General features: G+C 29.1%; 1 protein-coding gene across 1 annotated transcript in view; it reads right to left on the minus strand.

The window, feature by feature from the left end:
* LOC123263996 overlaps positions 1 to 18,388 on the minus strand; it is a gene marked incomplete in the record, with an annotated part of 337,741 nt that overhangs the window by 71,150 nt on the left and 248,203 nt on the right. Inside the window, 1 exon segment of the mRNA XM_044727045.1 lies at positions 10,303 to 10,554. Within this exon segment, the coding sequence (XP_044582980.1) occupies positions 10,303 to 10,554 (252 nt within the window).

Genomic DNA, 18,388 nt, shown 5'->3' on the forward strand with positions numbered 1-18,388 from the left:
TTGGTTATTATTACTTTTTAAATTACTGTTATATATTTCTACACGATATCAATTTAATATAACATTGATTGTTATAAATATTAAATTATTATTTGTTTGCTAATTCCCAGTTATTATTAACTTCTTCTTGGTATTATTTTCGATAAATATTAAATATACGTATTTTTTTCCAATAATTAATGATCAAAATTTATTATTAATAATTATTTTTTACCATTTATTATTTGTCTTCAATTTTTCATTAATTAATTTTCTAAGGAACAATTATACTGTTTCAAATATCTCTGATTAAGAAATCTCATTTGGAATGATTCGAAAAGACGCGGGTTTAATCATTTCAAATCATCCCAAATTGTCAGGATGATTTGACTTTCAAGCATAAATTTTACAACGAATCATTTTATATCATATCAAATAATAAAAAAATGTAATATTATTTTATGATTTAAAATGATTTGAAATGATTTCAACTTCCAAATCATTTTGAATAATATTGAATGATAAAATAATATTATAATTTCTGGTTTTCTAGATGATTTAAAATTATTTGAAATGATTTCAACTTCCAAATCATTTTGAATAATATTGAATGATAAAATAATATTGAAAATTCTGGTTCTCAGATGATTTAAAATTATTTGAAATGATTTCAACTTCCAAATCATTTTGAATAATATTGAATGATAAAATAATATTATAATTTCTGGTTTTCTAGATGATTTAAAATTATTTAAAATGATTTCAACTTCCAAATCATTTTGAATAATATTGAATGATAAAATAATATTGAAAATTCTGGTTCTTCAGATGATTTAAAATTATTTGAAATGATTTCAACTTCCAAATCATTTTGAATAATATTGAATGATAAAATAATATTGAAAATTCTGGTTCTTCAGATGATTTAAAATTATTTGAAATGATTTCAACTTCCAAATCATTTTGAATAATATTGAATGATAAAATAATATTGAAAATTCTGGTTCTTCAGATGATTTAAAATTATTTGAAATGATTTCAACTTCCAAATCATTTTGAATAATTTTGAATGATAAAATAATATAGAAATTTCTGGTTTTTCAGATGATATAAAATTATTTAGCATAATTTAAACGTTCGAATCATTTTAAATAATATTGAATGATAAAATAATATTGAAAATTCTGGTTCATCAGATGATTTAATATTATTCGAAATGATTTCAACTTCCAAATCATTTTGAATAATATTGAATGATAAAATAATATAGAAATTTCTGGTTCTTCAGATGATATAAAATTATTTAGCATAATTTAAACGTTCGAATCATTTTGAATAATATTGAATGATAAAATAATATTATAATTTCTGGTTTTCCAGAGGATTTAATATTATTTGAAATGATTCCAACTTCCAAATCATCTTAAATAATACTGAATAACATTGAAAGCTCGTTTGGGTAATTTTAAATTTTATAAATTTCTTTTAATATTTTCGATCCCAGAGTGATCATAATCATTTAATTGTTATTAGTTTGATAAATAGAATGGTAATGAAGGTGTCGTTATAGGGATACAAAAGATTGAATTGTCATTGTTACATAGGTATAATCTTATTTTTTATTGAACCTCAAAACTATTGACTTGTAGACATACATAGTCAGTCATAGAAATCAAAGATAAATTTTCTACTCTAATAAATACCATTTTTGATACTATTTTTTTTTATATCTATAATTGTAAATTTATTTTCCCACTCTTTGATAACAAATATATGTTCAAAAATATCAAATTTTTCTACTGCAGCTACTGTTACCTTTACGTAAACTTGATCATGTCGATTATAAAAGCAATGAATCTTAGCAATTTTATTGTTATCTAAGTAGACTGTTGTGTTGTTTGTTTTATTGCCTTTAGTATAAAGTGTACCATAAAACACTACACTATTATAAATACATCGGGTATAAATTTGTTCCTCTTCTGGTATTACGTTTTTAACATCATTTTGTATTAATAAAACCCCATCGTTGGTTCTGATACAATTTGTTATTTCTTTTTTTTTATCTAATATCGCTTTGCAAAATTGCCAAGTAGTTTCGTTTGAAGCCGTCGAAAGTTGACCTCTGAACATATTGTCCCGTAAACACCGGTTCGCCATTTGATTCATGATCCCTTTAGGACTTGTGACTTTTCTTGTCATATCTCATAGTTCACGGAATAATATGTCCTTCTTGGTACTTTTTTAAGATCCTATATCCTCCTACTACATTATCTCCATTTAAAAGTTTATTTGCAGATTTTGAATCTATATTCTTTTCATTATTCCATGTATCCTTATTTTAATTCTGGTTATTCGTTTTATCGTATTAATTGATAAACTTGAATTGATTCCTACCAAGACCAAATCATTATTCATTTTTATTTCGTGCAGTGCTTTGTGTATAACCGTCTATTTTTTGTAACTATTCAAATAGTGCCTATTCTGTCTTAAATATTTTTCTTTTCAGTATCAAATTATTTTTTGAGGTGAAATAATATTTAACTACAACAGATATTTTTTCAAAAATTATCATTATTTACATGGTAGTAATTATTTTAGTCAAAGTAATAATAAAAAAAATAATGACAATATTATTTTTGATGGGTTGAACTTACTCATATGATTCTGCTCGTTTGTATCTCATGATATATTTATTGTTGTTCATTTATTTCAGATTTTTATATGTATTACCTTAAAAATTCACCATACATGTCAACTTTAGGGAAACTCGAAAAAGACATGGAATTTAAAAAATTATATACATACCTGGGAAGGTACATTTCTAATGTAAAAAGGTCAAAAATTGAAAGAAAAATGGAAAAGAACAGCAAGAAAAAAGTAGAAGAAAAAAGTAATGACGAAGTAGAAGAAGAAGAAAAACAGGGAAAAAAAAAGAAGAAGAAGAAGAAGAAGAAGAAGATGAAGAAGAAGAAGAAGAAGAAGAAGAAGAAGAAGAAGAAGAAGAAGAAGAATCTATAATTCCCAGAACAAGAAAAGTAAAAAAGAAAGATGAAGAAATTTCAGACAAGGAACTGGAAGAACTATTAAAAAATCAATATATTGAGTCAATGGAAAATGAAGAGAAAGATTATGAAGAAGCAAGCGATGAAAGCAATAGTAAGATGTAACAAAAAATTACTAATAAAAAGTTTATTACTAAAAACAATTATGATGTTGTGACATTATTTTAATATCTCTTATTAATTTCCTCAATTTGATGTCTCCTAATTATAGGTCCTAATCATAACTATTAAGTTATCCTTATAATTGAATAGTAATTTCTTTTATAGTTTTCGATAATTTCCTTTTATTTTTAATTATGAAATATTATTTTCTGATTCTAGTATAAAAGATGTCAAATGCTTGAATTATTCCAAAATTTTTTTAAATATTAAATAAGGACTTGACAATTTTAATATTATTTTTTGATTTAATATAATTAAAATAATTTAATTTGATAAATTATTTCTAATAATAATGTCGAAAAAAATAATTTAAAATTAATAGAAATTAAATTCCAAGTTATTTTGAATTAATTTAAATCATAATTTTACAATTTTTAAGTATTTAAAATGAGTAATTTTAAGTATTCAAAATGAGCAATTCTAAATCATTTCGAGTTATTTTAAGTCATAAAGTTATGGTTCAAAATTATGGACAGCTAAGAATTTTGAATCATTTTAAATAATTTCAAATAATATAATTATGATTTAAAATCATATACTACTAAAAACTTTGAATAATTTTGAATAATACAATTATGATTCAAAATGATTCAGAACTAAGAACTTTGAATCATTCTGAATAATTTTGAATAATAAAATTATGATTTAAAATTATTCAGAACTAAGAATTTTGAATCATTTTGAATAATTGTGAATCATAATTTTGTGATATCATACAATATTAAATTATTAAAATTTTTCGAATCATTCCAAATCATATTTCTTAATCAGGGATCCGACCTGTCGAACCGACGCGCTCTCTACCGACATTTTAAGTCCCCCTATCATGCCTCGTATAAGAGACGCGTGCATAACACAGCGAGCGTGCTCCTTCTATCTAGGCTTCGTGAAAAAAAGTCAGGATCGAAAAATGTGAGCGCGCTATAGTATGTGCTGATAAAATTTAATAATTTCAAGTAAATAAATTGTTATAAGTGAATATAAATTAATTAATACGGTAAAATTAATTATGACCCACTGTTATAATATACAAATTAGTGAAAAAAAGTACCGTATAATTAAATAAATCAAATTATACAACCTCAAAAAACCGTTCTGCTTACTGTAAACACATTCGGTAGTCTGGCGCTCCGTTTGCAACGGGATTTTTGAACGGAAATTGGCGCCAGATTCTACCGAATCTGTAGATTCTGTTTATGAAAAATAATATATATGGCTGCCGAAATCGCAGAAAAAGTCACTGAACTGACAATCGAAAAAAATTAACTGTATCGAAACGAAATTATTTTGACACACAATTTTAACAAGGGTTTTGATAAACTTCGTCAGGAATAAAACAAAAAAAAAAATTAAATCGTGAAAGTGATTTTTGACAAAGTTGTGGTGTTTCAAGCCCATAGTTCCCGTGAATACCACGCTCTTATCCATTTAATTCATCAGAAAAACGAGTTTTTTCTGAGAAATCTTATTTAATCGATAAGAAAATTTTTTTAACGTGTTCTCTAGTTACTATTATTTATTTCAATACGCTTTTTATCCATAATTTTTTTCGTTTAAATTATGAAAATCACGTTTTAATTGAAATCACGATTTTTAGGCGAGAGTAAAGCATACCTGCGCGCTTAAGGCATGCAATTTTCAATTTTTTCCAGTTTTTCAATATTCGCTCATATAAATACTTTTAGGATTAATATTTATTTCATCGTAGTTGATTTAATTAAATTATAAACATAAGCTTTAAACGAATAAATAAAAATAGAAAATGGTTCTCAATTTTAAGAATAAGAATAAATACAAGATTTAACAAAAATCAATCCTAGTTTTAATTATGAACTAACTAATAAACACAATTATTTCTAATTATTGTTTGAGGCTTTGATATATAAATATTCATAAACATGAATTTAACAAAACGCTAATTAATAAACGAAACGTCAAAATGATTAAATAATACCAATATCTTAGAAATTATTGTTATATTCAATAATAATATTCAATATAAATAAACAAAAGATAATAAATTATATTTCTTTGGAGATAATACTCAAATAAATTATTAAACACCCACAAAATTAATTAATACTCGGGTTAAACAAATGTTAATAACAATAATGATAATAACAACAATAGTAGTAGTAATACTGAACACGTTAGGAACAATTTAAGTAAAAAAAAAGAATTATTTAAAACGTTAAATAATAAGTTCTGGCGAAAATCGTCCCGACAAAGTATTAGGCGAACATAAAAGCAGAAGAGTAGGTATCCGCTGACACTTCCCTCCTTGCCTCAGTCCCTTTTCCCACTAGCTGGGTCATAGGTGTTGAATGATATTGGTAAGACTGAAAAAGATTTGGAAATAAAATTGAAAAATGTGCTTTTTAGTTTAATGATTGATGAATCTACAGATATATCACGAACTCAGAATCTTTGCATTATCGTCAGATTTTATGACTCCATTGAAAACAAAAATTACTAGCCGTTTTTGGGAGCTATATCAAATTTTTAATGATGAAGATAATTGTACTGAAGCTTCGGCAGAACATATTTTCAATTGCATTAAAAAGTCGTTTGATAAATCTATTCTCAAACATCATCGGGTTTGCATCAGATGGATGCAATACAATGATTGGCGACAAAAATTCTGTGCGTACATGTTTCGAACAAAGTTGTCCTGGTATCTAAATTACATATCTACATTATGAAATGTATATGTCATTCGTTACACCTTTGCGCTGGTAAAGCGTGCTCTAAATTACCATCAGACTGTGAAAAATTACCTCATCTAATTTATAACCATTTTTCTTCAAGTTCCAAGTGACAATTTGCTTTTAAAGGGATTCAATTAATTTTAGTCTAAAAAATCATAAGATTTTACAACCTGTACAAATACGTTGGCTGTCTATTTCAGCAGTTGTTGAACTACTTCTTGAGCAATGGGATGGCTTGGTTTTATATTTCAATGATTTAAATTTTGATGAAGAATGCAAGAAATTAACTAAGAAGAAAAAAAATACCAGTGAAAAACAAGTTTTAGAAGAAAGCGCGGAGTCAAAAATCGTGAAAATCAATAACTATTTACAAGATCCTATTATAAAATTATATTATAATTTTCTAAAGTGGGCTTTACCGAAATTTACTGAGTTGAAATTTACAAGGATGTGAAGAAATCAAGAAAAGATTTGAGTTTGATGATTTTTTGCTGCAAAATGTATCAGTAATTAATCCCTCCGAAGCAATGGCTCAAAAAAATCTTAAAACTACTCCAACACTGTTGCCTCTGATAAATAAATTGCCTCGATTATTCAATTCATCTCAAGCTCAAGACATTGATAATCAATGGAGAATATTTCATAATTTTGAATTACCAGCTAATATCAAAATTGATGATCCTGTGGACAGCCTTTGGCATAAAGTCTATATGTACAGTGATACCGATGATGTTTGGAATTTCAAGCAATCGGCAAAATTTTTTTTGAATATTTTATCTTTGCCTCACTCAAATGCCGACTGCAAAAGAATATTCAGCAAGATTGTCCTAATTAAGATTGGCCTAATTAAATGTCCCACTCGTAATAAATTAGTTACTAACACCGTTAATGGGCTGTTATTTATCTAGTTAGAGAGTCAATCATAATTGCATTGGTTACGAACCAACAAAAGAAGAATAAACCAAGATGAAGACGTCTCTTTACTCTAATTCTTTAATCAAAGATAGTGATAATAACAATAATAATAATAATGATGATAATAACAAAAATAATGAAGATAATACATTAAGCATTGATCTCAATGGTATATCTATGCCATTTTCTATGTAAAGATACCTCACAAACTTGTCATTAGTTACAATATAAATTGATATAATGACATTAAGAAAATAATATTTTTTTCACTGCATCGCAATAAAAATCTTCAAGATTCCTCATTTTTAAAGATTACTCAGATTAGTTAAGCTAGCGTTATGACAATATTAATTAAATTCAAATGTGACGATTGATAAAATTTAAGTGTTATTATTTTTTTAAAAATATTTAATATTTTATTAAACAAAAAGTACAAAGTATAAAACTAAATTTCAAAGAATTAAAAAACTGTTCTGTTAAAGAAAAAATGGTAATTAAACGATATTTTACTGCCAAGTAATGGTCTTAAATAATTATTTTTTTTCCTTTCATACTTATATATTCTTATTTTGATTCATAGGTTAAAAAACTATAGTGTATAAGAAAAAGAATTTCAAAAATAAAATTTCCATTTGTATTTTGGCGTTTAAATTTGTCTTGCGCGCCATCTTGTATATGTATATATGTGGAGTAATCTATTCAAAATTTTATAATTCATTAACATTGCAAAGAAAATTATAAAAAATAAATAAAAACAATAATACACTTAATTGCTTTTAATGTTCTCGCACCATAAATGCTATCACTAAATCGTACTGCTTTATTAAACACTGTGTATATTCGCACACTATCCCACGGTGTGCTGCTTCTTCTTGCTGCTACTTGGTTTTCTTGTTTCTAGAGTTGCTTCGGAGTTCCTGGTTACTCGCCTGCTGACTCGAGAAAGAGTGACTCTGGAGCTCCACGTCCCGTCTTATATAGGGCTTTTGCTCCAGGGTCAGTAATGAGGGTACTGTTTTCCTATTGGCTGATTCCGGGTGGAGAGGTAAAAAATTTTCTCATCGGTCCGGGAGCTCCTACTCTTTCTTCCACGATCTTCAACTTGTGCGCACCTTTGCGATGCATCACGATTCCCGAGGCGCTCACTTGGCCAAGGAAGGTCCTATAAAGCAATTCCGACCATTTTCCTGAGGATATCACTATGTCTGTATGTGTGTGTGTGTGTTTGTGTGTGTGTGTGTGTGTGTGTGTGTGTGTGTGTGTGTGTGTGTGTGTGTGTGTGTGTGTATGTATTATGTAACCCTCTTATAACTTTTGAACGACTCGACCAATTCCATCGCGGTTGGCACCATTCGAAAGGGTTTGACCAAACTTAGATTTTTAATACATTTTGGACAGATTCAGACCGATTCAGACCAGTAGATTTTAAGAAATCTCAAAAAAACTACAAAAAAAATTTGTTTAAATGTGGTTTTTTTTAATAACTTTTCAACGGCTTTACCGATCGATTCCAAAAACTAATCAGCTCTTAACATCTAAAAACCATGTCGGTCGCTGCCAGTCCTGTTGAAATCAGTTGATTCGTTCCTGAGTTATCGTTGTCGATAGAAAACCGACAAAGGTATTTTTTTGAAATAACTTCGAATTTCCTTGTCCGATCAATTTAAAATAAAAACTTCTTTATGAGGCTTTGAAAACTGCGACGAATGCCGCCACCCGAGTGAAAATCGGTTCATTCATTCAGAAGTTATTGCGGTTTGAAAATTCAAAAAATAGTGTTTTATTAAACTTCTATCAGACTTTTAAGTTCGGAGAGCTTAAAATAATACGAAAATTAAATTTTCGAGCTCGAAAACGTAATGAGTGCAATTTTGAGCACTTAAGTATGGAATTAGCGGGAACTTGCACGGATGGCCCTTAGGGTCAACCGTTTTCTTAATTTTTAACTAAGAAAATCGAAAATTGTCAAAAATCGGGAAGTTATTGGTTTTACCCCGTTTTTCGAAAATCGAGTTTTCATCAGATCTCGACGTTTTGAGGTCCTACACAGTAAAAAATTTTTCGTCATTGTGTAAAGTGTAAAAATTTTTGTGTAGAATATTACACTCTAGTGTGTAGAATTTCACATTCTCACGTGTTGATTAAACACACTAGAATGTTGAATTAACATTAGTTTGTGTAAAAACAGTCAGTAACACGAATATTTGTGTTAAATTTGACAGAAATTTTTTTACTGTGTAGGAAGCTTCCCTGAATGTTTTCGCGATGATGTCCGTGTGTCTGTATGTGGTTTTGTGTGTGTGTGTGTGTGTGTGTGTGTGTGTGTGTGTGTGTGTGTGTGCGCGTGTGCGTGTGCGTGTGTGTATGTAACTTTTTTATAACTTATGAACGGCTTGATCGATTTCATCGCGGTTGGCACCATTCGAAAGGGTTTGACCAAACATAGATTTTGAATACACTTTGGACCGATTCGGACTAGTAAATTTTGAGAAATCTCAAAATAACTACAAAAAAAAATTTTTTGAAATGTGGTTTTTTTGAAATTACTTTTAAATGGCTTCACCGATCAATTCTAAAATCTAATCAGCTCTTAAGATCAAAATACCACTCGATCACTGCAAGCCCGGTCAAAATCGGTTGATTCGTTCGTAAGTTATCGTTGTCGAAAGAAAACCGAAAAAGGGTTTTTTCGGAACTACTTCGAAATTCTTGACTCGATCGATTTAAACTTGAAGATTCTTCATGGGGCTTCAAAAACTGCGTCAAATGCCTCCAACTGCGTAAAAATCGGTTCATTTATTCAAAAGTTATTGCCATTTGAAAATTCAAAAAAATTTGTTTTATTAAACTGCTATCAGACTTTTGAGCTCGAAGAGCTCAAAATGGCACAAAAATCATATTTGTGAGCTCGAAGAGCTCAAAAACGTAATGTGTAATTTTAAGCGCTTAAGTACAAAATGAGCGGGAAGTTACAGGGATGGCCTTTAGGGTCAACCGTCGTCCTAATTTTTTTTTTGTGTTCCGGTGTAATTAAATGCGAGTAGATAAATGAGAGTTCTTTTTATCTCGATTAAAGATATTCTTTACACAATCTATTTAAGCTATATTTTATTTAAGTTTCATAATGTAATGACATCAATTGTAATATTGTCATAAGACAAAATATACTTCTATAGACAGATCAAAATTCTACTGAAAAAATATTTTTAACATAACTCATCGTTTTAGGAATACCATGCTTTAGTGGTATATTAATAGCCGAAAAAAAATAGTTTACGACCGGTAACTGTAGCGATAAAAAACAAATATTAAAATTTTTATGCTAAATATCGTTTTGATTATAAACTTCTCATAGAGACGTCTTCAAAAATATATGTACCATGATTTATAATCGTGTATGATAGTATACTCAGACATATTCCTTTCTATCTTTATCTCTTATAGAATAGTTTCCAATGAAAATATCGTTAACTTACTTCTTCATCTTTTAGGTCATTGCTCGTTGCGTTAGAATTCGATATTTTAGTGACCTCAAAGTCAGTGAATTGTTTATCAACATCATTACTTGACAATGATCCAGATGGAAGAGTAACTGAACTGGGCATTGCAGCTGTTGGGCTTGTAATTGTTGGAGATGAAATTTGTTCAGTATGCTGCTGGCGCTCAGCAATTCCACGTTTTACTGACGGTGGGGGAGGAGGTAATATTGGTCGGATGGAATCTTTCATCTAAAATATCGTAATAATTAATATTAATAGAAATACTAAAAACAATAAATAATATATATATTCATATATATGTTAGGAAGTGAATAAAAGTTCAACACAATAATTAAGTAAACTGAATCTAATCTTTATTAACTTCTAATGAATATCAAAAACTTCTTATAATCTTTAATAATAGTTTATATGTATTATAATAAATGAACAGTATAAAAGTATCTTATTCGCAACTAAGAGCGGGAGAGTGTGTCGTATGCGCCGTCAGGCGACGCGTAGACCGACGCCAACTCATCCAAAATAATAATAACTTGGTTGTCGCTTTAAGCGGCAAATACAAATATAAAAATAATAAATTAAATAATAATTATGGAATGGACTTGAAAATCATGTACTCTTGACACTTCCTCCATTTTCTTATGTCCAGCTTCCATTGCGCTACTTCCTTTTGTCAGTATGATTTTAATTTATCTCTTATATATCTAAACGGTTCTGCAGGTAATGGCTTAGTTAGTATATCAGCGAGATTTTCTTTTGTAGAAATCTAACAAACTCTAATTCTATTTTCATTAACACATTATTTAATGAAATCACCATGGGTTTTTGCCATGTGCTTTCTATTACCCGTTTTCTCACGTTCTAGTAGTTCTAATCTAATTTCATTTACACTATTATCAAACATCTTAAGTTTATGACTTCCATCTTTCTTAGTGCAGTCATCTGCTGACTTGTTATCACACCAAATAGTTGTAGGAAATAGTGTTTTTCCAGTAACAAATCTAATTGCTTTATCTAGATGGAGCTATTCTAGCGATTGATGATTGTTCATGTTTAGATAATTCTAACTCTTCCAATTTTCTTCTTTTACTTCTATTTTCAGCTTGTCTGGTAACCATTGGGGTGTTCTGAGGGTTGCAGTTTGTCATTTTAAATCTATCTAAAATGCTTTCAATATAGCTACTTTGATTTAACACAATGTATTTTTCTTGTCTGTTTCTTTCTATTTCAATTCCAAGAAATTTCCTAGGTTCACCAAGAACTTTTATCTCAAAATTCTTGCATAAATGGTTTCCAATTTCTTCTAATTTCTTTTAGTCATTGCTAGCTGCTAGAATATCATCTACATAAATTATCAATGCAGCTACGATTCCATTTTTCCTCCAAGTGTATAAACATGGTTCATGTAAATCATTTTCGAGACCAATTTCTTTTACCACTTGATTGAATTTTATATTCCACTTCTTAGGACTTACTTTTAATCCATACAAAGATTTCTTTAATTTAAGTATCTTTGTTTGTTTTGTCTTTTCATCTACGTCTAGACCTTCTGGAATCTTCATGTAAATTTCTTCATCTTAATTTCCATAAAGGATTGCCGTTTTCACATCATATTGACAGATCTCTAGGTCATATTTATTTACTATTGAAAGGAATGATCGTATGAGTGATAATCTAGATACTGGCGAATATGTATCCTTTAAATCATACTCATTCTTATCTTTAAAACCTCGACATACAAGTCGTGCTTTATAAAGAACATCTTTATTTACTTCTACTTTCTTTTTAAAAACCCATCTTGAATCAATAATATTTAATTTTCTTCCAGTTTTACTTGCTTCTTCCAAATCTACGAGTTCCCAGACGTCATTTTTAGTTATTGAGTCCAGTTCATCCTTGATAGCCCTCATCCATTGACATCTTTCGCTCGATTTGCTTGCCTCATCATAGTTGATAGGTTCTTTGTTTAAGGAAGTAATTAAACAACTTATCAGTTCTTGTTCATCCTTCTTAGATTTATCTTCAGACACGTTGACAATTTTTGCAAGACTTATGTCTTCAATCAATTTTCTATCTTTGTTCTTTTCAGATTCTAACTTTCTTTTCATCTCACCTCTAGTACATGGTCTGCTTTCTTCTGATGAAATTTTCTTTTCATTTGAGTTTTTAGCTTCTAGATGATTTTTACGTGGTCTGCCTCTTTTTCTTTGTTCCGGTTTCTCCTTTTCTACATTGATTTTGTCTTCTAGATTATTTGGTACATTTTCATCTGACTTCCAACTGATTTCATCTTCAGTTTCTTCTGTGTTTATTCTTATATACATCTTTATACACTAGTTTTTCGTTGAATCTAACATGTCGTGACTCTAGAACTTTTCCAGTACTGGGATGCCATAATAAGTATTCTGTGGGTTTATATCCCACCATGACTGCTTTGATTGCTCTCTCACTGAACTTGTGCTCTGGTTTTGGAATTATAATATATCCAATACATCCAAATCTTTTAATTTTGTCGAAATGACAATTTTCATTCTTATTGAATTTCATCAATGGTACATTATAATCTATAGATTTATGTGGTGTTCGATTGTATGAGTGAACTGCTGCATCTACTGCTAACTCCCACATGCTCTTGGGTAAACCAGAATCCATCATATAGGTTCTGACTTTCCTCTGTAACGTAGCATTGAATCTTTCAGAGACTCCATTGTGTTCAGGGGTATAAGGCGGTGTTAATTCTAATTCTATCTTTTCTTTTCTTAAAACATCTAAAAATTTTCCACCAGTGAACTCTGTTCCTTGATCCGATCTAACGTAGCATACTTTTTCATCTTTACCAAGTAAATTTCTTGTAGATATGAGAAACTTTTCTAATGTTTCTCCTGATTAATCTTTAGTCTTTACTGCGTATGCTCTAGCTAATCTGGAATAATCATCTATGTACACATTAATAAATCTTTTGTGTCCTGAATGTGAAGTTGGTTTTATTGGACCCATCGTGTCCGTATGTATTATTTGTGATGGTCTTGATGCTCGTTTTCTAACTTCTTTAAATGGTAATTTTTGCATCTTTGACATAATACATATTTCACGGTCTAAAATTGAATCATCAAATTTAACTTTCTCTAATTTGCTGTATATTTTCCGTAATTTCTTGAGATAGTTCAATGAAGCATTACCAAGCCTTACATGCCATAACATAGCTTCATTTATTTTACCTGACTCTGTTGTTCCTTGCTCTAATGGATTTGATGTGAATAGCTCTTCTAAATTCTTAATGCTCTCGATGTCATCTAACTTAATTGTATTTCTAGTTATTAAACTAGAATCCCAATTAAACATGTCATCATTTGGATTTTCAGGATGTTGTTCTATTTCTGGAGGTGTTGTGACTTCTTCCTCCCTCCTAATTGAAGAATCCTTGACCTCTTCATTTTCTGAATCTCCCTCCTTTCTTTGCACATCTACTTCAGATTCATTGGTATTATCTTCTTGAATCATTACAGCTTTACAACGATAAGCGTTGTATTCCCAATTTAATTTATTTTTATCGCCGATGTAGTTCTTGACTTTAAAGTTTAAGATCCAGTTGGGTTTTTCATATATTCCCTCTAGTATTATTTCTTCTAAATTTTCACTAAATACTCGCAAAGTCTTATCATCTAAATAAATCTTAAATTCTTTATCGATTAATTTTCTTAATGATAATAAATTATCTGATACATCTTTAGCACTAATAACATTTGATAGTTTAATTAACTTGTCATCTTGATTCGTGTAGAGCAAAAGATCACCTTTTCCATCTATTAAAATGTCAGCCGATTTATTCTTATTGGCACTTTTAATGACTTTATTTTCACATTTTTCAAAGTTACTTAGTATCAATCGATTCTTTACTATGTGATCTGTTGCTCCTGAATCAGCAATAAATTTAATGTCATCTATTAAATCTTTATTTAATAGTTTCTTACCTTTTTTTCCATCAGTCACTCTTTTTGTACTACCACTGTCTCGTTTGGGTGCATTTTGAGCTGAGTGCTGATTATTCTTATTGTAATTCTTAAAACGTCTATCATTATTATATGGCTTAGAATTCACATTATTTCTAATTCTAGTAATTCCCCGTCTATCTAATTTACCTCTAGGTTTGATATTATTATTATTTAGAACCTTACTTTTAAGTCTGGCCTCGTTGCATTCCGAACCTTTGTGATTTTTTATGTCCTGGCAATAGTAGCAAAACCACAAGTCTTTTGCCAATGAACACTCTTCGATTCTATGTCCTGACTGAGCACATCGAAAGCAATTCTTATTACTATCAAATTTTGCTGTCTGTGCTTTGACAGTTTCTTCTCCGTCACTTGTTTTCTTCTCTGCTTCTAACTGTAGAATAAAAGATTTCATTTCATTTATTGTCATCTCTTTTGAATGAGATCTCTTAATAAAATCTGCGGACATTAATTGGGGACTTATTGGAATTATAGCTTGATAAAACGCAGATCTAATTTCTTGCTCAGTTAATTGTTCCCCATCTCCACAAAATTCATATTCTCTAATGATCTGGTCAAATCTTTTACAGAAATCATTAACCTTCTCATTCTTTTTCATCTTAATTGAATACAATCTTTTTCTAACAGAACTTGACGTAAGGTTTATCTGTTCCTTTCTACATTCTTTAATTCTTTTCAAAATTTCTATGGGTTCAGAAATATCAAGAATTCTCTTGTGATAATCTTCATCTAAATGATTAATAATAATATCTCTGACAAGACACTTTCTTTTATGACTCATCGAACTTGATAAATTATTATCATTAATATTATTTTCATCTATTACATCTAATAAATCACAACTAGTATTTTCTGATTTTAAATAATCAAACCAGATATTGTAATTTGATTTTTGGGTCAGTTTGTAATCTCTTCTAACATTGATCTTACTTTGATTTGATAGTAATGCATCTTTAATAACGTTCAAATCTTTAGCAATGATATTATTCCCATTTGCAGCTTCTAAATTGATTTTATTTGGGAAAGTAGAAATTGTATGTGAATTCTTTACCTTAGCGGCTTCTATTTTAGCCTTCTCCCGATCTTACTCAGCTCTATATCCATTTACCATCACCTTTAAAGCATCTAGCAGCGCGTCAGAGACTTCCTCGAGCTTTCAGGCTGCTTTTCCAATTGATGTTGACATCTCCTGAGTCTGTTTATTTGACTCCACCATCAACCTCTTCATATCTTCTAAATCCTTGTTGCCAAGCATTAACATCTTTTCGTTGCTCATAATCTTAATCTTGGTATTATCAGTCTTACTTTTAATACCATCATCTGTACCTGTAAACATATAATCTTAATATCTGGGATTTTCTTAACATCTATACATCTATATATATATATATATATATATATATATATATATATATATATATATATATATATATATATATATATATATATATATATATATATATATTAGACTGATTAAAAAAAATCGACTATTTTTTTTTCTTAAATATATCGAAAATATTGTTGGAAATGATGAAAAAAAAATCCTGTGAAAGTTACAGCCCTTAAGATTAATATTAAGATGTCCCGCATGGTAAATTTCAATTTCCCGTATGATTAACATGGGAAAGCTTGTTCTTTTGAGTTTAGAATTTTATAACTCTTTAATCGTTAATCAAAAAAGCTAGACTAAATCATTTTCTTGTGTAAAATTGAACGCTCTACAAAAAAGCTATCTTAGAATTTTTCGATAAACCGACACGTTTTGAAGTTATTAAACTTTATAATATAATTTATAATATTTTCTCATTTTTTTCCAATTTTTTGACGAAAATATCAAGTTTATCAAAAAATTTTGTCAAATTTTACAAATTTTTTGTATTCTATATTTTTTTTGGTTTAACAGATCCTTTTATTTAACTGTCAAATTTCTAATACAGTCGTATCTTAATTTTTCAATAAATTCAAATTAATTTTATTTTTAATTAAAAATTATTTTCATCTATTACAGTAATTGTTTTATCCGTAAGTAATCACCGTAACTCTTGTTTTATATTTGCAATATGTAACAGGATATTGGTAGGAAAGGATTGAGAAAGGAATGTGGAGAGGATCATTTTAATGTGAGTTTATAGAATATGCGAGAAAAAATTATTAGATAGCTCGGACTGGGATTCGAACCCAGAACCTTCCGAAGACATGTCGGCTACTCTACCATTTGAGCTATCCGGTCTATACTAAATTTCCATTCGCTTATTCTATATACATTAAGCCACACCGTCCATCTTACGGCAAGCATTTTTTACAAATTGTAAAATACATTACAAAATATATATTTTGTTGTTGTAATTTTTTTATTGTTTTTCCTTTGGCAGAACTTCGTTTTATGATAAACGAAAACTTCTGATAAAAATTTGTCCAAATTGAAAGAGATCGATTCCAACTATTAGTCGATCTGACATGGAATGACCCAATTGCCAACTATTTCTTTAAATTTCGAAATTTAGTCATTTTTAAATGGCTGTAACTAGTCTTTTTGTAGAGATAATCATACTTTGTGTAAGAGTTTTGTAAAGCTCAAAGACTCTACTCTAAAAATATAAAATCGTTTTTTGTAAAATATTGCGTAAATTATGTGTAAATTCAATTTAAAACAAAACAGAGTTTTTCCCATGTTATTTAAATGGGAAACCAAAATTAAAAAAGCGACCTATTCCAACGTACAGTTTTACGCACGGCAATAAAACAACGCTGGATGCGGTTGATCACACACATACTCAGGATACATTATGTAAACAAACAACCTTACAAACTATAAGCTACTTGATGCCGAACGCAAGCGTCGCATAGCCAAAGTTACCGAAATAGTTTTGATATGTATTTTATATTGATCAATATTAATGACATGTCCAAATACAATTTTTTAAAATAATTAAACACTAATAATTAAGTTTAACATTTAATTTAAAACATCTTTTAAAAATTATAATCTAAAAAATGCTTTTGTAATACACGTGGTTTCGTGTACTATTGTTGTTATGACGCTGTTGGCCAACATCTTGAATTTTTCGCGTCTACCGGCCTCACCAGAGATTTCAACAAAAGGCAATCTACTTGTTAATCTATTTGTCACCTTCTAATATACTGAAAAATATTTTCAGAAATCTATGAATTTATTTAATTAAACAAATAAATATTTGTCAAGTCTTTCTAGGTTGTCTAAATTAAGCGTCTATTAAAACGTATTTATTCCGTTTTATTTTCTTGCATGCATGTCTCTCAATTACGTCTTATATTCTTGTGTTAATTTTGCAAAATTTCTTTTCTAAAAGAATATTCATAAATACTCTTACCTTGTGATAAATCACTTCCACAAAAACAATTTATTTTTATAATAAATAATTTACACGCGCAGTGGAAGCGTGCACTGGGTCCAAATACCTGTTAGGAAGTGAATAAAAGTTCAACACAATAATTAAGTAAACTGAATTTAATCTTTATAAACTTCTAATAAATATCAATAACTTCTTATAATCTTTAATAATAGTTTATATGTATTATAATAAATAAACAGTATAAAAGTATCTTAGTCGCAACTACGTAGTAGCACATAAAACCGCCAAGAGACTAACATGTGAGCGAGCCACAGCGAGCGAGCAGGAGAGTGTGTCGTATGCGCCGTCAAGCGACGCGTACACCGACGTCAACTCATCCAAAATAATAATAACTTGGTTGTCGCTTTAAGCGGCAAATACAAATATAAAAATATTAGAAATATTACGGGAAAAATTTTTTTTTTCATTTTTACTGCCGCAACGTCTGAAAATTTCAATTTTTCATAAAATAAATCATTAGACCTCATTTGGGATTAAATTTTGAACAAAAAATTTCATTACCCAGTAAACACGTTTACGTCAATGTGACGTCAAAATGACATTGGGCTATGTCAGGATTTACGTAAGATACAAGTCACGAATGAGTCATATGTGACTCATTATTTCACACTTCTTGACGTAAGATTCTGACGTAAAAATATGACGTAGTCATGACACGTCAGT

Source organism: Cotesia glomerata, linkage group LG1, assembly GCF_020080835.1.
Source record: "Cotesia glomerata isolate CgM1 linkage group LG1, MPM_Cglom_v2.3, whole genome shotgun sequence".
Lineage (NCBI taxonomy): Eukaryota > Metazoa > Arthropoda > Insecta > Hymenoptera > Braconidae > Cotesia > Cotesia glomerata.